Genomic DNA, 17,897 nt, shown 5'->3' on the forward strand with positions numbered 1-17,897 from the left:
GAAAACTGAGAAATAATGAATTTTTCCATTTTTTTCTAATTCTTCCTGTTAAAATGCATTTACAGTAAAGTGGCTCTTAGCAAAATGTACCCCCCAAAGAAAGCCTAATTGATGGCAGAAAAAACAAGATATAGATCAGTGCATTGTGATAAGTAGTGATAAAGTTATAGGCTAATGAATGGGAGGTGAACATTTCTCACGTGAAAACGACGGAACGCGAATGGGTTAAGGTTGAAAACTATATTTAAGCATCATACCTATGAAAATGAATTTTAAAACCATAAAATAAGTGTAAACCAAAAATTTACTGGTTACACTCCTGAAAGTGAAATTTAAAAAATGAAAATATAAGTAAAATCAAAAGTCGAAACGAATTTGTAAACAATATTTGTAATAAACCTTTTTTCTGTAACCAAAAACTTTTGTCAACACGATCCCTACAACCGCTATTTCTCGGGCACCCCAATTTCCTGTCGGGTACCCAATAGCCAATATTTTGCATTGCAGCCTATGGCAGCCCCATTTTTTTTCCATTAGCCATATGCGCCCTTTTTTTCCTGCTTCCCCTCAGATCAGCATGTGCGGCACTTGATACATGTTTGCAAAGTCCAAAGTGATGGAAATGTTATACAACTTGGAAATGGACCAAACGCAGCAAGCAGCTAATGCATTGAATTGGTCAATTTCCAAGCTGCATAAACTTATAGAAAATTAGTATCAAATGTTTATAAACTTGAAAATCCCACTGACGATTGTGATGAATAGTCGCTATTCGTCCGAATTCAGTGCAAAACCTGCGCTGGGAACTTCAGAGTTCCCCTTAAAGATGAGTCTTAAAAATAAGTTTCTTTCTGCTAACATTGCAGACCCCTTCCAGAGGAAGTGGGGTAAACATTGACTGCTCAAAGCTTGTTCCTGGAGGCGCAAGAAACTGTCAAACGCTTCCTGGGGCAGACCTAGCTGAGAAACTTCATGGCACCACTGATACCTGGTTCATAAGGATACAGATAAGCCCTTACCAGATCACCCTCATAAATAACTCCTTCTGGCAGCATGAAAAGAAACCATGTTGCCAATGAAGGCATCTGGTCCTTTTAGGTACAAAAGTTCAGAGCAGAGTTTATTTATTTATTGTATTTATAAAGCGCCAACATATTACGCAGCGCTGAATTAGTCACCCATATAGATTTAATATAGTTTTTTTGTCATATTTTCATATTTCTGTTAACACCAGCTTTATGCAGCGAAGGGAATTGTTACTTAACAGAACAGGAGTGTTTTTAGAGGCGATTCACAATTGTGACCTAGGATCCACTATTAGTACTTTTCTGAGCACTAGTGATTTGTTAAGCTCTTGCTAATGTATGCTATGTGTATGATCCCACTTGAGTGATCTGATTTCTATAAAGATCACCTACACATTACATTAGCAAGAGCATGGGTTGTGTCTTCTCTCTACTACACAATTTCTACATAGAGCAATACCCTCTCTGGATATTTTGCTCAAAACCACATAACTACACATTCGTTTTCCCTGAAATACAATTTACCAAAATTGCACGCAAAACCCAAGACACATCCTAAATATTGCTGCATGCTGTTTTTTCACACATGCGACATTCACAAGGGATGGAGACTATCCTATTTACGTTCATGTACCATGTGTTCTGATGCAAATTTGCATGCGCACAGGAACCCGCAAAAAAAGCATGTAGGGGAAACAGGCCCCAATAGTGTATGGTAGCCATTAGTCATTTAAGATATATATAAAAGTGTGTGTGTGTGTGTGTGTGTGTGTGTGTGTGTGTGTGTGTGTGTGTGTGTGTGTGTGTGTGTGTGTGTGTGTGTGTGTGTGTGTGTGTGTGTGTGTGTGTGTGTGTGTGTGTGTGTGTGTGTAATTAAGTTATCCCAGCTGTGTGAAGCCTACATATCCCTCTTGTAATGTAGCGTCAATGTGTGTTCATTTTCATGCTGCTTTCAGGAAGTCACAATGGGCTGCCTGAGACGAATGCTCATAATAGCCCTGGTGAACTCACAGACTTTCTGCTGCTCTAAAGCAGATGTCTCCCACGAGAAAATGACTTTGTCCAAGTGAGAAAATACATTATCAGAAGACCAAGCAAAGATGAAAGCAGTCACAGCATAAAGAAAACAGGACACGCTCTCTAGGATGCATATTTTTATTTCTTGTTTACTAAAAAGCTAAGAGTCAGAGATTTCACTCCTCTCAAACGGAAGAGGAAGCTGCAGAGGGCAAATGGAAAGTGGTAGTTACCAGTTTTGAGACCCTTATGAAAGGCAGCTATTAATTTTCTACTTTTGAGACTAGTCTCAAAATTCTCCATCGTGCATAGCTCACAACTAAGGTCTCCAAAATATACACTCATAGCTCGGATTTGTGTTTTAGGGGTTGTAGAGTTAGAGAATCGTTTTTCTGCATATCCAGATAAACAACTAGATCTCCTCCATAATTAACAAGTCCCTTCCTCTGAACCCTTTAATTCTGCTCTTGAGGTTTAGTCAAGCATATAGCCAATCCAGCCTATTCCTACCTGGCCTCCAACTGGAAGGTTTCTAAACTTCAGCTTGCTCCAGTGGTTGAACTTATACATTGCCTAATGATATATGAATGTACAGTGATGTGAAAAACTATTTGCCCCCTTCCTGATTTTATTCTTTTGCATGCTTGTCACACTTAAATGTTTCTGCTCATCAAAAGCCGTTAACTATTAGTCAAAGATAACATAATTGAACACAAAATGCAGTTTTAAATGATGGTTTTTATTATTTAGTGAGAAAAAAAGCCTCAAAACCTACAAGGCCCTGTGTGAAAAAGAAATTGCCCCTGAACCTAATAACTGGTTGGGCCACCCTTAGCAGCAATAACTGCAATCAAGCGTTTGCGATAACTTGCAACGAGTCTTTTACAGCGCTCTGGAGAAATTTTGGCCCACTCATCTTTGCAGAATTGTTGTATTTCAGCTTTATTTGAGGGTTTTCTAGCATGAACCGCCTTTTTAAGGTCATGCCACAACATCTCAATAGGATTCAGGTCAGGACTTTGACTAGGCCACTCCAAAGTCTTCATTTTGTTTTTCTTCAGCCATTCAGAGGTGGATTTGCTGGTGTGTTTTGGGTCATTGTCCTGCTGCAGCACCCAAGATCACTTCAGCTTGAGTTGACGAACAGATGGCCAGACATTCTCCTTCAGGATTTTTTGGTACACAGTTGAATTCATGGTTCCATCTATCACAGCAAGCCTTCCATGTCCTGAAGCAGCAAAACAACCCCAGACCATCACACTACCACCACCATATTTTACTGTTGGTATGATGTTCTTTTGCTGAAATGCTGTGTTACTTCTACGCCAGATGTAATAGGACACGCACCTTCCAAAAAGTTCAACTTTTGTCTCGTCGGTCCACAAGGTATTTTCCCAAAAGTCTTGGCAATCATTGAGATGTTTTTTAGCAAAATTGAGACGAGCCTTAACCACTTCGCGGCCCGGGTACAGTATATCTACGCTCCTTTGGACTTCACTTTCCCGCCCGGAGCGTAGATATATGCACCCCCCGCCGCTGTCCGCACTCCTGCTCGCACTCCCGCGATCGTGCACGCCGCCGCCTGCTCGCCCGGAGATCAATGAACGGGAAAATCCATTCCCGTTCGTTGATCTCTGCCCCCGCAATGATCGGCATGCTTCTACGAAAAGCAGCGCGATCATTGTGAAAAAACTCAGTTTCCCAGCCTCCCTTCCTGCAAGCGTCCTTCTGACGCTTGCAGGACGCCTAAAAAAAAATGTGGCCATCTTGTGGCCAAAAAGTAATACTACACTTAAAACATTTTTTTCACATACAAATAAATTATTTTTACTATTCATTTTAACTAATTAACTCCCACACTCCCCAATTGTTACCAATATTTTTTTTTAAATATTAAAATAAATTAAAAAAAAATTACAATAAAAAAAAAAAAAACTTAAAGGAATACTATCGATGTATGCATTTATTTTTAAATGCTGTATGTTGTAGCACACATTAGGACAAGTACTAGGAGCAATTTGATTCCTCACACAGCTGTTCCTCTCAGCTGTAAAATCCTCCGTCAGTTTTGGCCGTCAGTGTTTGATACAAATGTATCTATATGCTGAGGGCTCCCAGAGGGCTAAGCCCATGTCTGCACAGGGGAGTTGCTATCAACTCCTCAGTTTATAGTTTAATTATCACCTTGCTGAAAGAATCTTATTGATATGGTGGTAAGGGGTTAAAGATTCTAGCAATGTGTGTTTATTATCTTTGCTTCTCTTGACTGATAAAGATACTAATAATGCTAATTGTAGACAGTGGTCTGCCCCTCTCAGCAGCTTGTAAAGTGGATGCAGCCTGGAGTGAATCGCCTCAAGCAGGCAGCCAGTCTGAGTGTAAACACAGAGTCGTGGTATAGCTAGTTATATTCCAGCAATATTCCAGCTCATTTAGTTACCTGTTACCACCTCAGATCAGCCTGTTTCTCCTCATGTCTGCTGCATGCTGTGAGTGACACTGAAATATATTTGTGAGCTGTGTGACAGAGTAACCAAGCAGCTCAGGGTGACCCAAACTACTATGAGCTGTGTGAGAAATGAATTTTTAAGCAGGGATAGTGAGAGAGAGACCTGGGTGAATAAATAAAGTGCCCCTAGCACTAGTGGTAATGTGTACACTAATATAGAGTATTAAAAAAAAAAGTCGTTTCAATCGATAGTACTCCTTTAAATAGTTACCTTAGGGATTGAAATCTTTAAATATTTGTATCAAGAGGGTATAACACTGTTACTTTATAAATTATGGGCTTGTAATTAGGGATAGACACAAAACTGAAAAAAATGCACCTTTATTTGCAAATAAAATATTGGCGCCAAACATTGTGATAGGGACATAATTTAAACGGTGTAATAACTGGGACAAATGGGCATATAAGTTACATGGATTTTAATTATAGTAGCATGCATTATTTAAAAACTATAATGGCAGAAAACTGAAAAATAATGGGTTTTTTTCCAAATGTTTTCCTATTTTCCCATTAAAATACATGTAGAATAACATAATTCTTGGCATAATGTCCCACCTAAAGAAATCCTAATTGGTGGTGAAAAAAACAAGATATAATTCATTTCATTGCGATACGTAATGATAAAGTTATAGGCGAATGAATGTAAGGAGCGCTGAAAGGAGAAAATTGCTCGGATGCTGAAGGGGTAAAACCCCTCAGTTGTGAAGTGGTTAATGTTCTTTTTGCTTAAAAGTGGTTTGCGCCTTGGATATCTGCCATGCAGGCCGTTTTTGCCCAGACTCTTTCTTATGGTGGAGTCGTGAACACTGACCTTAATTGTGGCAAGTGAGGCCTGCAGTTCTTTAGATGTTGTCCTGGGGTCTTTTGTGCCCTCTTGGATGAGTTTTCTCTGCGCTCTTGGGGTAATTTTGGTCGCCCGGCCACTCCTGGGAAGGTTCATCACTGTTCCATGTTTTTGCCATTTGTGGATAATGGCTCTCACTGTGGTTCGCTGGAGTCCCAAAGCTTTAGAAATGGCTTTATATCCTTTACCAGACTGATAGATCTCAATTACTTTTGTTCTCATTTGTTCCTGAATTTCTTTGGATCTTGGCATAATGTCTAGCTTTTGAGGTGCTTTTGGTCTACTGCTCTGTCAGATATCTAAAATTTAAGTGATTTCTTGATTGAAACAGGTGTGGCAGTAATCAGGCCTGGGGGTGACTACAGAAATTGAACTCAGGTGTGAAACCACAGTTAAGTTATTTTTTAACAAGGGGGGCAATCACTTTTTCACACAGGGCCATGTAGATTTGGAGTTTTTTTTCTCACTAAATTATAAAAACCATCATTTAAAACTGCATTCTGTGTTCAATTACGTTATCTTTGACTAATAGTTAACGGTTTTTGATGAGCAGAAACATTTAAAGTGGACCCAAATTAAAAATACAAGATTTCAGAAATAAAATCTATTTTCTAAATTATAATAATAAATAGAAGCCTTTTTTCAGCTGCATGATGACAAATATAAAATATTTTACATTTATTGGAGGAACCCCTCCCTTCCTTTCATATTGCCGGTGCAGAATCCGGCAAACTGGTGCAGTAGTTGGTGTCCGGCAATGGAGGAATTGCTAATGGCTGCCCCCAGTATAACCCTAGTTATGAAAAGAGAAGGGTGAAAAGCATGCACTGAAATGCTCATAGGTTTGAAGGAGTGTTTATCTTTGTATGTGTCAGAGTGGTGCAACTAAATATTTTGAATTAAAAAAATGTTTGGTTTGGGTCAGATTTAAGTGTGACAAACATGCAAAAGAATAAGAAATCAGGAAGGGGGCAAATAGTTTTTCACATCACTGTATCTTGGCTATAGTGGAAGATCATATGTCTCAGTTTATTAAAACATGGGCCCCATGGGATCATGCTGATAATGTGGGTTTATCCTACCTTGTGTTACTTTGATTGTCTTTTGGTTCTCTTGACCCGTGCCTTAGCCAGATACCTTATTGCTGTTTTCTTAATACCTCTAGGAATATCCTGATTACACGATTGCCCTGTGATGGTTGGTTTTTGATTGCGTTCTATAACCTTTGTGTTTTATATTTTTTCGCAAACTTGAGCCCCCTGCTGAAAAACCTTTTGCAATATTCTTGCTACTTTTGCCTTGCTATACAAATACAAATTCTCTGAAACAAAAACAAAAAAAAAAATACATGTGTCAACCTCCACATCCCACTCATCTCAAGTTCCCTTTAAATTATTATAATTTAGTATTTATATAGCGCCAACATCTTTAGCAGCGTTTTAACCATTTGCCGACCGCGCACTCATAACGCGCATCGGCAAAGTGGTAGCTGCAGGACCAGCGACGCACATCTGCGTCGCCGGCTGCAGGCTAATTAATCAAGAAACAGCCGCTCGCGCGAGCAGCTTCTTCCTGTCAATTCACGGCGGGGGTCTCCGTGTATAGCCTGCGGGCTGCCGATCGCAGCTCGCAGGCTAAATGTAAACACATAAAATAGTACACTTCAGCGCGAATTCACTTGTGTCTACCACCGAAAACACCATAAAAATAATACGCTTACCAGATTATCACAGACCTTAACTACAGGGTCTGCAATATGGCTTTATGAGGTCAGCAGCAGGTGTCTTCGCAGCCGGCCTCCTCTCCAGACAAGCCGAACAATCTAATCATCAATTGCAGTATTTCACCAGAAATGAGGCATGCAAAGAGACAAACGCACATCTAAGCGTATCTACAGTGATTTTAATGGCTCATTAAAAAGACATAAAGGTTTTAAAATGTCACTCACATCTGGGCCCTTATGACAGGGACTTGTGGGTCCCTGTCATAAGGGCCCAGATGTGAGTGACATTTTAAAACCTTTATGTCTTTTTAATGAGCCATTAAAATCGCTGTAGATACGCTTAGATGTGCGTTTGTCTCTTTGCATGCCTCATTTCTGGTGAAATACTGCAATTGAGGATTAGATTGTTCGGCTTGTCTGGAGAGGAGGCCGGCTGCGAAGACACCTGCTGCTGACCTCATAAAGCCATATTGCAGACCCTGTAGTTAAGGTCTGTGATAATCTGGTAAGCGTATTATTTTTATGGTGTTTTCGGTGGTGGACACAAGTGAATTCGCGCTGAAGTGTACTATTTTATGTTGATTGAAGACGTTTTGCTGAGACGTTGGACTTTGGCTGCGATATATGTAGTGTTCCACATGTTAAGATTTGCTTGGCTGCGCTGATATTGTATTTTGATTATATAAATGTAAACACAAGCAGAAATAATTAACTTTGTTTACATTTTTACAACGCTGCTAACAGTAGCAGCGTTGTACTAGATCAGCGATCCCCGGCCAATCAGCGGCCGGGGATCGCTGTCACATGACCGGCAGGAGCCTGTTAGAGGCTGCACAGGACAGATCCATTCCTGTGCAGCCTCCGATCTCCAGGGCAGGGAGGGAGAAGAGGGAGAGGGGGAATCCTGCCGTGGAGGGGGCTTCGAGGTGCCCCCCTCCCCCGCCACCCACACGCATGCAGGAGCGATCAGACCCCCCCAGCACATCATTCCCCCTAGTGGGGAAAAAAGGGGGGCGATCTGGTCGCTCTGCCTGTTATTTGATCTGTGCTGGGGGCTGTAGAGCCCACCCAGCACAGATCTTAGAAATCAGCGCTGGTCCTTAAGGGAGGGGGGTGGGGGAGTAAAGGCTGAGTCCTGAAGTGGTTAAAGAGCATATTTAGTCTTGTCACTAACTGTCCCTCAGAGGAGCTCACAATGTAATCCCTAGTCATATGTCTATTATGCTAGGAACAAACTGTGATAACTGAAGGCAACACACACCAATTAAAAAATATATAAATAAAAACACACAGCAAAAAGTCAAATGACTCTATGGCACATGTGCAATTAACTTTTTTCCTTTAAATTGTAAGCTCGCCAGGGCAGGGCTCTCTCGGCCCTTTTGTGTCTTGAAATTTGTTACACATTTTATTCATGTTACTTTTGTCACTCTAATGACCAATCCTGTATATTGATGTATACCATTGTCTGTATTATTAAGAACCCCATGTTTGTTTACTTTGTAAAACGCCACAGAATATGCTGGTGCTTTATAAATCAGCAATAATAACTTTTTCTCCTGAGTGTCCTGCTCAATAAAATGCCCTTTAAAAACTTTTAGCAAATAATAAAATACTCAAAATAATTTTAAGAGTACTTTAACTACTTTTTGGTACTTTTTCAAATGCAAAGTGCTGAAAGTCCTTATTTTAACCACTTGATGACCCACCCTTTACCCCCCCCTTAAGGACCAGCGCTGGTTTGATTGATCTGTGCTGGGTGGGCTCTGCAGCCCCCAGCACAGATCAGGGTGCAGGCAGGGAGATCAGATTGCCCCCCTTTTTTCCCCCCTATGGGGATGATGTGCTGGGGGGGTCTGATCTCTCCTGCCTGCTGTGGGTGGCGGGGGGGGGCACCTCAAAGCCCCCCTCCGCGGCGAAATTCCCCCTCCCTCTCCTACCTGCTGCCTCCCCCTGGTGTTCCGGGCTGCACAGGACGCTATCCGTCCTGTGCAGCCAGTGACAGGATGTGGTCTGTCACATGGCGGCGATCCCCGGCCGCTGATTGGCCGGGGATCGCCGATCTGCCTTACGGCGCTGCTGCGCAGCAGCGCCGTACAAATGTAAACAAAGCGGATTATTTCCGCTTGTGTTTACATCTAGCCTGCGAGCCGCCATCGGCGGCCCGCAGGCTATTCACGGAGCCCCCCGCCGTGATTTGACAGGAAGCAGCCGCTCGTACGAGCGGCTGCTTCCTGATTAATTAGGCTGCAGCTGGCGACGCAGTACTGCGTCGCTGGTCCTGCAGCTGCCACTTTGCCGACGCACGTTATGAGTGTGCGGTCGGCAAGTGGTTAAAGAGAATATAAAAATTGTCTCCTAGAAGGAAAAAAAAAAATCTGAAGAGGCCTATAGGTAAAAGAACTGCCCATATTATTCTAAACAACCAATCAGAATTTCCCCCTTTATCTGTCTAATTTAAGTCTGGATGGGAAAATTAGCTTGGATGCTGTATGTCAGGAATATAGCAGCTAGTTATGATGTTGGGATAATACAGGAACATATTCTTTCATTTTTCTATCTGCTGTGTATTATGTCAAAGGTGTAGATATGCCAGGCTGGCTTCATGGAGTTCCTGTATGTACATGTAAATTAAATCTATCATTGTCTGATTCTAATTAGGAAACACTTAAAGAGAACCAGAGACGAAGCACCCTGATGTATTTTATTACATTTATCAGTGGGAACATGACAGTAAACACCTACCCTGCTTTTAGTTTTATTCTTTTCAGTCTAATCTATCTGTTATCAATTGTGATAAGAATCCACCGACTATTCAGTCGAGGTTTGACCTGGACTCATTATAGCTGAGTCACTCTTCTGTGGAGTCTTTTCAAGCCCAAGCCTGCCCCCTCCAGGGTCAGGTTTCCTACTCAGAGCTGTTGACATGGGAGGGGCTGCTGCTGCCGAGAAAGAAGCTCTGACACACACAGTGTATCTGTGTGCACTGTGCAGCCAGTCATTATCTACTGTATGCAGTTTCATTTATATGAGACACTTCCTACAGGCAGCCACACAGCATACCAGAATAATAGTTGAAAGCACACAGATGAAAGCCTGCAGCAGCCCTGCTTGTCTATAGTCTCAGAGGCTAGACAGCACATCCAGAACACCTCATAACCTGGAAGCAGAAGTGATATGAGCCGGCGGCCATGTTGGATATTTCCTGGAGCAATAATGGATAAAAAACACTCAAAAAGGCACACCAGAGCGGCGAAATGATCAGGTAGAGCATTTATTTTTTACAAGCTATCAACTGATATGTTTATTTTGTGTGAATTGTTCATCTCTGGTTCCCTTTAAGAGCAGGGAATGCTAAATGGATTTGCTAGCCTCTGGCAAGGAGATGGCTAATTAGTCAACAGCCAGTCAGATCGTTACCTTTGATCTGCTAGGAAATAATGTCACCAATGTGTTGTCACCTGTAACCTGGAATAGGGAAGTCTTTTGTTGTGTGTGTGCTATAATACACTTTTACATGTGGAAGTTAGATCTCTGGGAATTAAATTACGTCTGGAGATTTAATTAAAACTAGTTTCCCCCCTTCCAAACGGGCTTGCAGCCTCAAGCCAAATCTCCCAGCATCAAAAAGCAGGGGCAGATACCTAAAATCAGTCCGCTCCTGACGGTAGCTGAAGCTAAGTGGGCTCCTAGTCCAACCAGAACTGTGTCCGTCCACAAAAACCAAGTCCAAGGTTCTTCTATCTTGACCCCTGTTTATTTTGGTAAGCAAATAGCCTTGTGTGCATCTTTGTAACTTTTATCCTTGCAACTTTTATTTTGTAACTTTTACTGTTTTTGTAAATCTTTTGTATATGTTATTTTCTGCATTGTTCCACCTGTTTCCTGAAATATTAAATCGTTATTTAATAAGTTTGACTTCTGCTGTACTAAACTAACACTCATAGCCTATAAGAGACTGAAGTGTAATTGTATATAAGTCCATGCCTGATTGTATGACTGAGCAACACTACCGTATGAGATTGTAATTGCATTGTGTGTATGGGGCACTTCTGCGCTCGACAGCAGAGTGGGAAGTCTAACAGTTTCATTCGGAACAACCGTTAGTGGTTTTGCTTCACTACAGTGTAAGATTGCAACTGTGTGTGTGCGGGGCGTTCTTGTATTCAGTCTATAGCGCAAAGCTGACCCGAGTACGAAAAGGCGGATTGTGTGCTGAGCACTCGACAGCAGAGTGGACGTGTCTAGCAACAGCTAGTGGTGGCAGTGAGAAGTGTTTGAGGGGTCACAGCCTTGTGGTAGCTCGACTAAGGCTGCTTCCTCTCTCGATCTGGTCAAACCCGCAGTCGGGAACCGTATACGCAGGCGTGCCGCAGGCCGGTTCCTGACACTGTAGGCAAAAAGAATCTGCTTTTTTTTCATCTTATTGGCCAACTGTTCTTTGGGCAAATTGCTCTTCCCTTTTGCATGAGCTACCATTTTTTGGATACCTGTCACCTACCAGTCCTGAAAGAAATATGGAAGCTTGAAACAAAGCTCTGGTTGGAATGTTCATCAGTTAAACCACCCATCACCTAGAACAAGCATAAGGATCAGGACTGCTGCAGTATCTAACCTGCATGCACGTTTCAGCTGAGTGATTGAGCTAACATCTTCAAAAAAAAAAAAAAAAATAGCAAATGGCCATTTTGCTCACAACAAGTTTACCCCCTTATATAAGAAAAACAGAAAAGCATGGACCAAACATCTTTTGCCAGCACTGGAGACAGCCAGTACCCCTGCTTTTTTTTTTACTCTAACCTGTTATCTTATCAATGTAAAAGTTTGACTGGCAAAAGACTTGCCTTTACATTTATTTGCAAATTACTCAAAGGCGCCAACATAAAAGTAATCATTCATCAATGCCACTGCCCTGCAGTAATATTGTGAAGTGCTGTCTAATTAACTGCTGTAACGTCGATGCTGTGCTGCAGTTGGCAGCAACTAATCTGTTTTTTATATTTCCTTTTGCTAAAAAAATTACAGAGTGCTTCCTGCCACCTCAAATGACTTTCCAGTCTGCTCACCGCAGCAGTGACAAATGTCTGCTGCACAAACTGAGCTATTCTCAACTTGCTATAAAGTGGCTGCAGGCTGCTGAAGAGAAGCAATCACAACTGATTACATTCTCTGGGATAGAAGAAGGGACACAAGGCTAAAAAGAAAGAGCGAGATAGCGCGCGCGCGAGAGAGAGATACAGTGAATGAAGCAAAGCTTACCTTCCTTTAGAGCTTTATCCATGTTGTGACATATTACCACTCTCCTCACCTGGATTGGTTCATGCATGTTCCCTGGCTGCATACTCTGAAACAAAAAACACAGCAGCATTTAAAGGTTAGAGCCCATATTCTAGTTTCAGATAGCAAAAAAAAAGATGCAGTACAAACAATAATAGTAGCAGGTTTATTAAAGTGCAACTTGTACGATTCTACTTTATAAAAGGTCTGATTTCTGCTTCCAGGCTTGTGTGCCACAGACCTGTGGCTGGGGGGGGGGGGGGGGGAGGAAGTTAGAGGATACGGCAACAGGAGTGGGTCATAGCACATTGTTTAGTGTTCGTTATTTAACAGGCTAAAATCACTAGCCTATTATAAACATGCATAATTTAATAATATCTAATGTAACTGCTATCCATTTTAGGAACACTTTAGGCACTTCCAACATTCACCGATTCCTGGTTTTATAGGCTGCAGTCCTCTCGGCTGTATTTAGTGTGTGCTTTCACCCTTGCAGTCTGAACAGTAGGGATGATGCAAACTCAGCAGTCACACTCACGTGTATTGTTATTATCAACATTTAGTATTTACATAGCATTGACATGATCATTGGCTCCTAACTGGAGCACAGAACTGGAAGCTCGATCACAGTGGAACTGTGCAGAGCTAGTCTATTGAAACCTATGTCCTGGCAGAGAACAGGATGTAGATTTCAATAGGCTACGTCCACAACAGGTCAATCTATACCTTTGCTGTAGAGTAGGCAGGAGCAGAGTCAACAGAATGGAAGCACACAGTTTTAGTGACAGCAGGTGCTGGGCAGCAGTTCACACTCACTAGCATCAATATGTAGCAACTTTATGTTCCCCCACAGTAACTATCAAGCTCCTATCCACTGTATATTTAGGACGTTTTTATGATGGGAAAAGATTATATTCTGTTCAGACAAAATCAATGAAATTTCATGTTATGTCCTAATTCCAGACATAGATCCAAATATGTTGCCTCATAGCAACAAAGTATCCTTTTTGTTGGTTTGTGTATTAACCACTTGAAGACCAGAGGTTTATAGCCCCCTAGAGACCAAGCCGTTTTTTTACAATTCAGCACTTCACAACTTTAGTGGTTTATTGCTTTTCTTCTCACGAATAGAGCTTTCTTTTGGTGGTCTCCAAATACCACTGCAATTTAAGAGCAAATTTTTGTATATTTTTAACCCCCCCCCCACACACACACACACACACACAAATTTGCCCTACACTACGTTTCGTTATATGGCTATTGCAGGGATTAGATTGTGAGCTCCTCTGAGGGACAGTTAGTGACAAGACAATATACTCTGTACAGTGCTGCGCACTATAAACTTTTTTTTAAATTAAAAATAAGAAGAACAGCCTGCCAGGTCTGATCAGCCACTGGCAGGCTGATCACTGCGGCAATCTGTATAGTGACGGGAGCGTGAGCTCCCGTCTAATCTCGCTCCTCGCGAGATGACACCATATGGCGTGATGGAGGAACAAGAGAGCAGCTCTGTGGTGCCATCCTGTGTTTAGACGGTCACAGAATGGTTAAAACTTCTTCATCTAAAAGTCCTGTTTGAAAAATAAAAGTAATTTTATTCAGCACCATCATAGAACAGCAGGCTGTGTGGGCCGGCTGAGCCATTGCTGCACCCTGGCTAGGCACCATCATGCTATCCAGACTAGAGTGAGAACACTGCAGCCTGCACTGCACAAAGTGACTACTTTCTAAAGGGTTAGGAAACATTACTGCTATAACAGTTGGAATTTAATCTAAACAAGGTTTATGTCTGTTGGCATTGGGTAGCTGCAGTACTTTTTATCCCTGGTTTTCTTTGCACCTACTTAATACAACAACCCCTTTAAACATTACAAATGACATGCATCCTCTACACTCCATTCCACTACGCTAAAAACCTGTCTAATAGAAGCTGTATGCTAATTCAAGACCAACTACTCAACTCACAGTGTTGACATATAGATGAATCAACCCCCTGGAACTGGCATACAGCAAAGCAGCACAACAAAGGCAGCTTTCTTTAAACTTCTATATAGTTTCAATATCAATAGAGCTCACAATCTAATCCCTACAATAGTTATAGACTAGTGTCCAAATCACATTCAAAGGCCAACCAATTAACTTTCTTGTATGTTGTAATGATATGTGAAATAGCAGGGGTGATCAGATGAAGCCCACAAACACAGGAAAGACATACAAACTCCAGATTTGAGCCTGAATCCCTAGTGCTACAATGGAAGGTTTCGGTCATCTACACCACCGACTGCCCAATTATTGAGTGTGGCAAAAGGCAACTGGACAGACACAGGCTGGACTTGTAGCATCCTAACTTACTGGTAAAGCAAGCTTTTTTTCTTCTGATAAAATTTGTGTAGACCATGCAAAAAAGATGTTATGTACGTTTGTCTAACGCTTTAGTTGCAAAATGGACAGAGTTTTTTTTAAATAATTTTACTTCACATCATATTGCATAAGGAGCGATAATTCATCTGAAAAGCTTAGTTAGGGCCCTGGTATGAAAGCTATTCTGAAATTGGTCTGGAATTGTACAGCCTACCACTGAAGAATGTCTAAACTGATGGGGCTAGACCTTGCCCAAATGCCACAACCAGTGCCCCAAGTGTGAGCACCGTAAATGGTCAAAGGACTCAACATGGAGGCAACAGCAATGGCTTCAGCAGACACTGGTCCATTTATGCTAATTTAATGCTGCTTTGAAGTGGATCAATATGATAGCAAACCTTATTCTGACTTACCCATGATCACTGTTTGCTGAACACAAGTCTGCAGCTTTGCAGGTTATATTATGAAAGCGGTCTTGTTTTCACCCCAGCTATTAGGCCCCATTCCCATTTAGAAGCGCAAAACGCTGGCGAATTTTGCCGGCGTTTAACGGGATTGACAGTGCAGCGATTTCTCCGTGATCGCGTTCAGCATTTCTATAGCATTGAAACGCGTTTGCCGGGAAATCGCCTGAAAATTGTGCAGGCTACACAACCATACAACAGTCACCAGATATTACTACAGATCAAGAATCCAATGCAATCCCCAGCAATTTCAAATGGGAAGACCCAGCAACAGCCTGCTCTAAGGTGAGCATGACAGTTATAAACCTAATACATGCACTCGAAGCCAGGGCTGTGGAGTCGGTACAAAATTCCACCGACTCCTCAGTTTAGGATTCCACCGACTCAGACTCCTCTAATTTGCATATTACAATCTTGTTGATTAAAAGTATGTAACATGAAATTCGTCTCTTAACTGCCAACGCTTAGGAATTTTAAAAGACAACTGAAGTGAGAAGGATATGGAGACTGCCATATTTATTCTCTTTAGTCATAGACTAAAACTTGTCCTTGGTAAGAGTACTTGTAAAATGTACAGGCCAGAACAAAGAACATCAGGCCCTAGGCAATGCGACTGTGGGTACATGTAAGAGTGATGTGCAGTTACTCTGCAGGGGAATGAGGAGATTCTTCTTCTATTACACATTCTTCATGCACAATCTGAACATGGATCAGGCCCTAGGCAATGTAACTGTGGGTACAAGTAAGAGTTATTTGCAGGTACTTTGCAGGAGAATGAGGCTATTCTTCCTCTATTACACATTCTTCATGTACAATCTGAACCAGGTTTATGGGTGATAGACAACACCTCTGTGCTCAATGTGCCCAACATTCTCAGTGGATTTCCTGCAGCTCTGTGGGGAGTGCATACGTATAGTATTACTGTGTATCAAAGTAAACCTGAGACAGATTAAATTAAAAAGTTTCATACATACCTGGGGCTTCCTCCAGCCCCCTTCAGGCTAATCAGTCCCTCGCTGTCCTCCGCCACCCGGATCTTATGCTATGAGTCCAAGTACTTGAGCCAGTCGGGCGTAGTGCGCATGCATACACTCCACCGCTGGGAGGGGACTACACCTGCGCAGCAGTATTGAGCAGGTGCAGAATGCTCCTGGCTGTGGGAAGCGGCCGGACTGCGCTGACTGGCTGAATTACCAGGACTCATAGCAGAAGATCCAGGTGGCGGAGGACGAGCAGCGAGGGACTGATTGGCATGAAAGGGGCTGGAGGAAGCCCCAGGTATGTATAAAACAACTTTTCATCCATATCAGGTACCCTTTAATTCGTACTAACCAAACCAAAATTTTAACATATCAAATTATTTGATTTCATGAGCAAAGAGTGCATACATTTGCATAAATAAGCATCAACGCAGAATTATTTCCATCTCATTGACCATCTCTATTAGTGACACAGCTACACATCAGGCTTTATTCTTACAGCATAGATGTTATTTAGTATATATAAGAGATTCCTGTGGTACATACATATATACTGTAAAAATACGGGGACTGCTTTATTGAAGCAGCACAAGTAACTAATTTTGATTGGTTTATTTCATTTTTGTGGACTAAACACAGCTATTACTGTATATATAAATGATATATGATGACTATTATCTGAGAAATAGAACATTTTATATTTTAATTACAGTTTAAATTCATTAGGAGTCGGTGCATTTTTACCTGACTCCAACTCCAGGCACCCAAAATTGCTTCAACTCCAACTCCACAGCCCTGCTCAAAGCACTGTATTATACTGGTGTTATTCACAACACACCTATATGACATGGTTCACAATTTCCATATAGTTCCTTGTTAAAGGGGAACTGAAGAGAGAGGTATATGGAGGCTGTCATGTTTATTTCCTTTTAGACAATACCAGTTGCCTGGCAGCCCTGCTGATCCTCTGCCTCTAATACTATTAGCCATAGCCCCTGAACAAGCATGCAGCAGATGAGGTGTTTCAGTGGTTCAGACTTATAAGTCTGATCTGACAAGACTAGCTGCATGCTTGTTTCTGGTTTTAATCAGATACTACTGCAGAGAAATAGACCAGCAGGGCTGCCAGGCAACTGGTATTGATTAAAAGGAAATAAACATGACAGCCTCCATGTAGCTCTCTCTCTTCAGTTCCCCTTTAAAGGGCACTAAGGTGGGGCAGGGATAGGTTTATATTAAAAATGCCTGCTTACGTGCAATAAACCTAATCACTTTCTAATCTAGACCCCACCCCCGGTCTCTCGAAGCTGATGCTGCAGAGGTGACCAGTTCTGGACTCACCTGATCCACTTCTTCCATCTGACCTCACTCCTGACCTTCACCTCTGTCTGCACTGACGCAGAAGGTGAAATTGAAGTACCAGATAGTGTAGCAGTTCTCAGCCATCTGCCTACATACAAAGTGCAAAGTAGTAATCCTGGGTGCATGCTCATGGAAGTCAAGGAGGTGCCCACAAAAAGCCCTGAAGTGAGTAAGTAGCAAGGACTGGAGGGAATTAAGGACAATTCTCCTGTACCCAGAATTAGGCCTTGCACCCACTGGCAGCGCAGAAGTCCCACGATTTTGACCGCGGTTCCAGGACTGATCACAATTTGGCTCTGCACCCACTGAATGTGATCGCTCTGGGACCACTCCCA

General features: G+C 42.0%; 1 protein-coding gene across 4 annotated transcripts in view; it reads right to left on the reverse strand.

Moving 5' to 3' along the window:
- The window catches only part of SNX25 (sorting nexin 25), a 217,410-nt gene that overhangs the window by 157,693 nt on the left and 41,820 nt on the right, over window positions 1-17,897 (reverse strand). For all 4 annotated transcript variants that reach the window (XM_068278701.1, XM_068278698.1, XM_068278697.1 and 1 more), the window contains exon 2: window positions 12,378-12,462. In XM_068278701.1, the coding sequence (XP_068134802.1) occupies window positions 12,378-12,462 (85 nt within the window). The remainder of the gene's footprint in view (window positions 1-12,377; window positions 12,463-17,897) is intronic.

The sequence above is a fragment of the Hyperolius riggenbachi genome, chromosome 1 (genome assembly GCF_040937935.1).
Source record: "Hyperolius riggenbachi isolate aHypRig1 chromosome 1, aHypRig1.pri, whole genome shotgun sequence".
Classification (NCBI taxonomy): Eukaryota; Metazoa; Chordata; class Amphibia; order Anura; family Hyperoliidae; genus Hyperolius; species Hyperolius riggenbachi.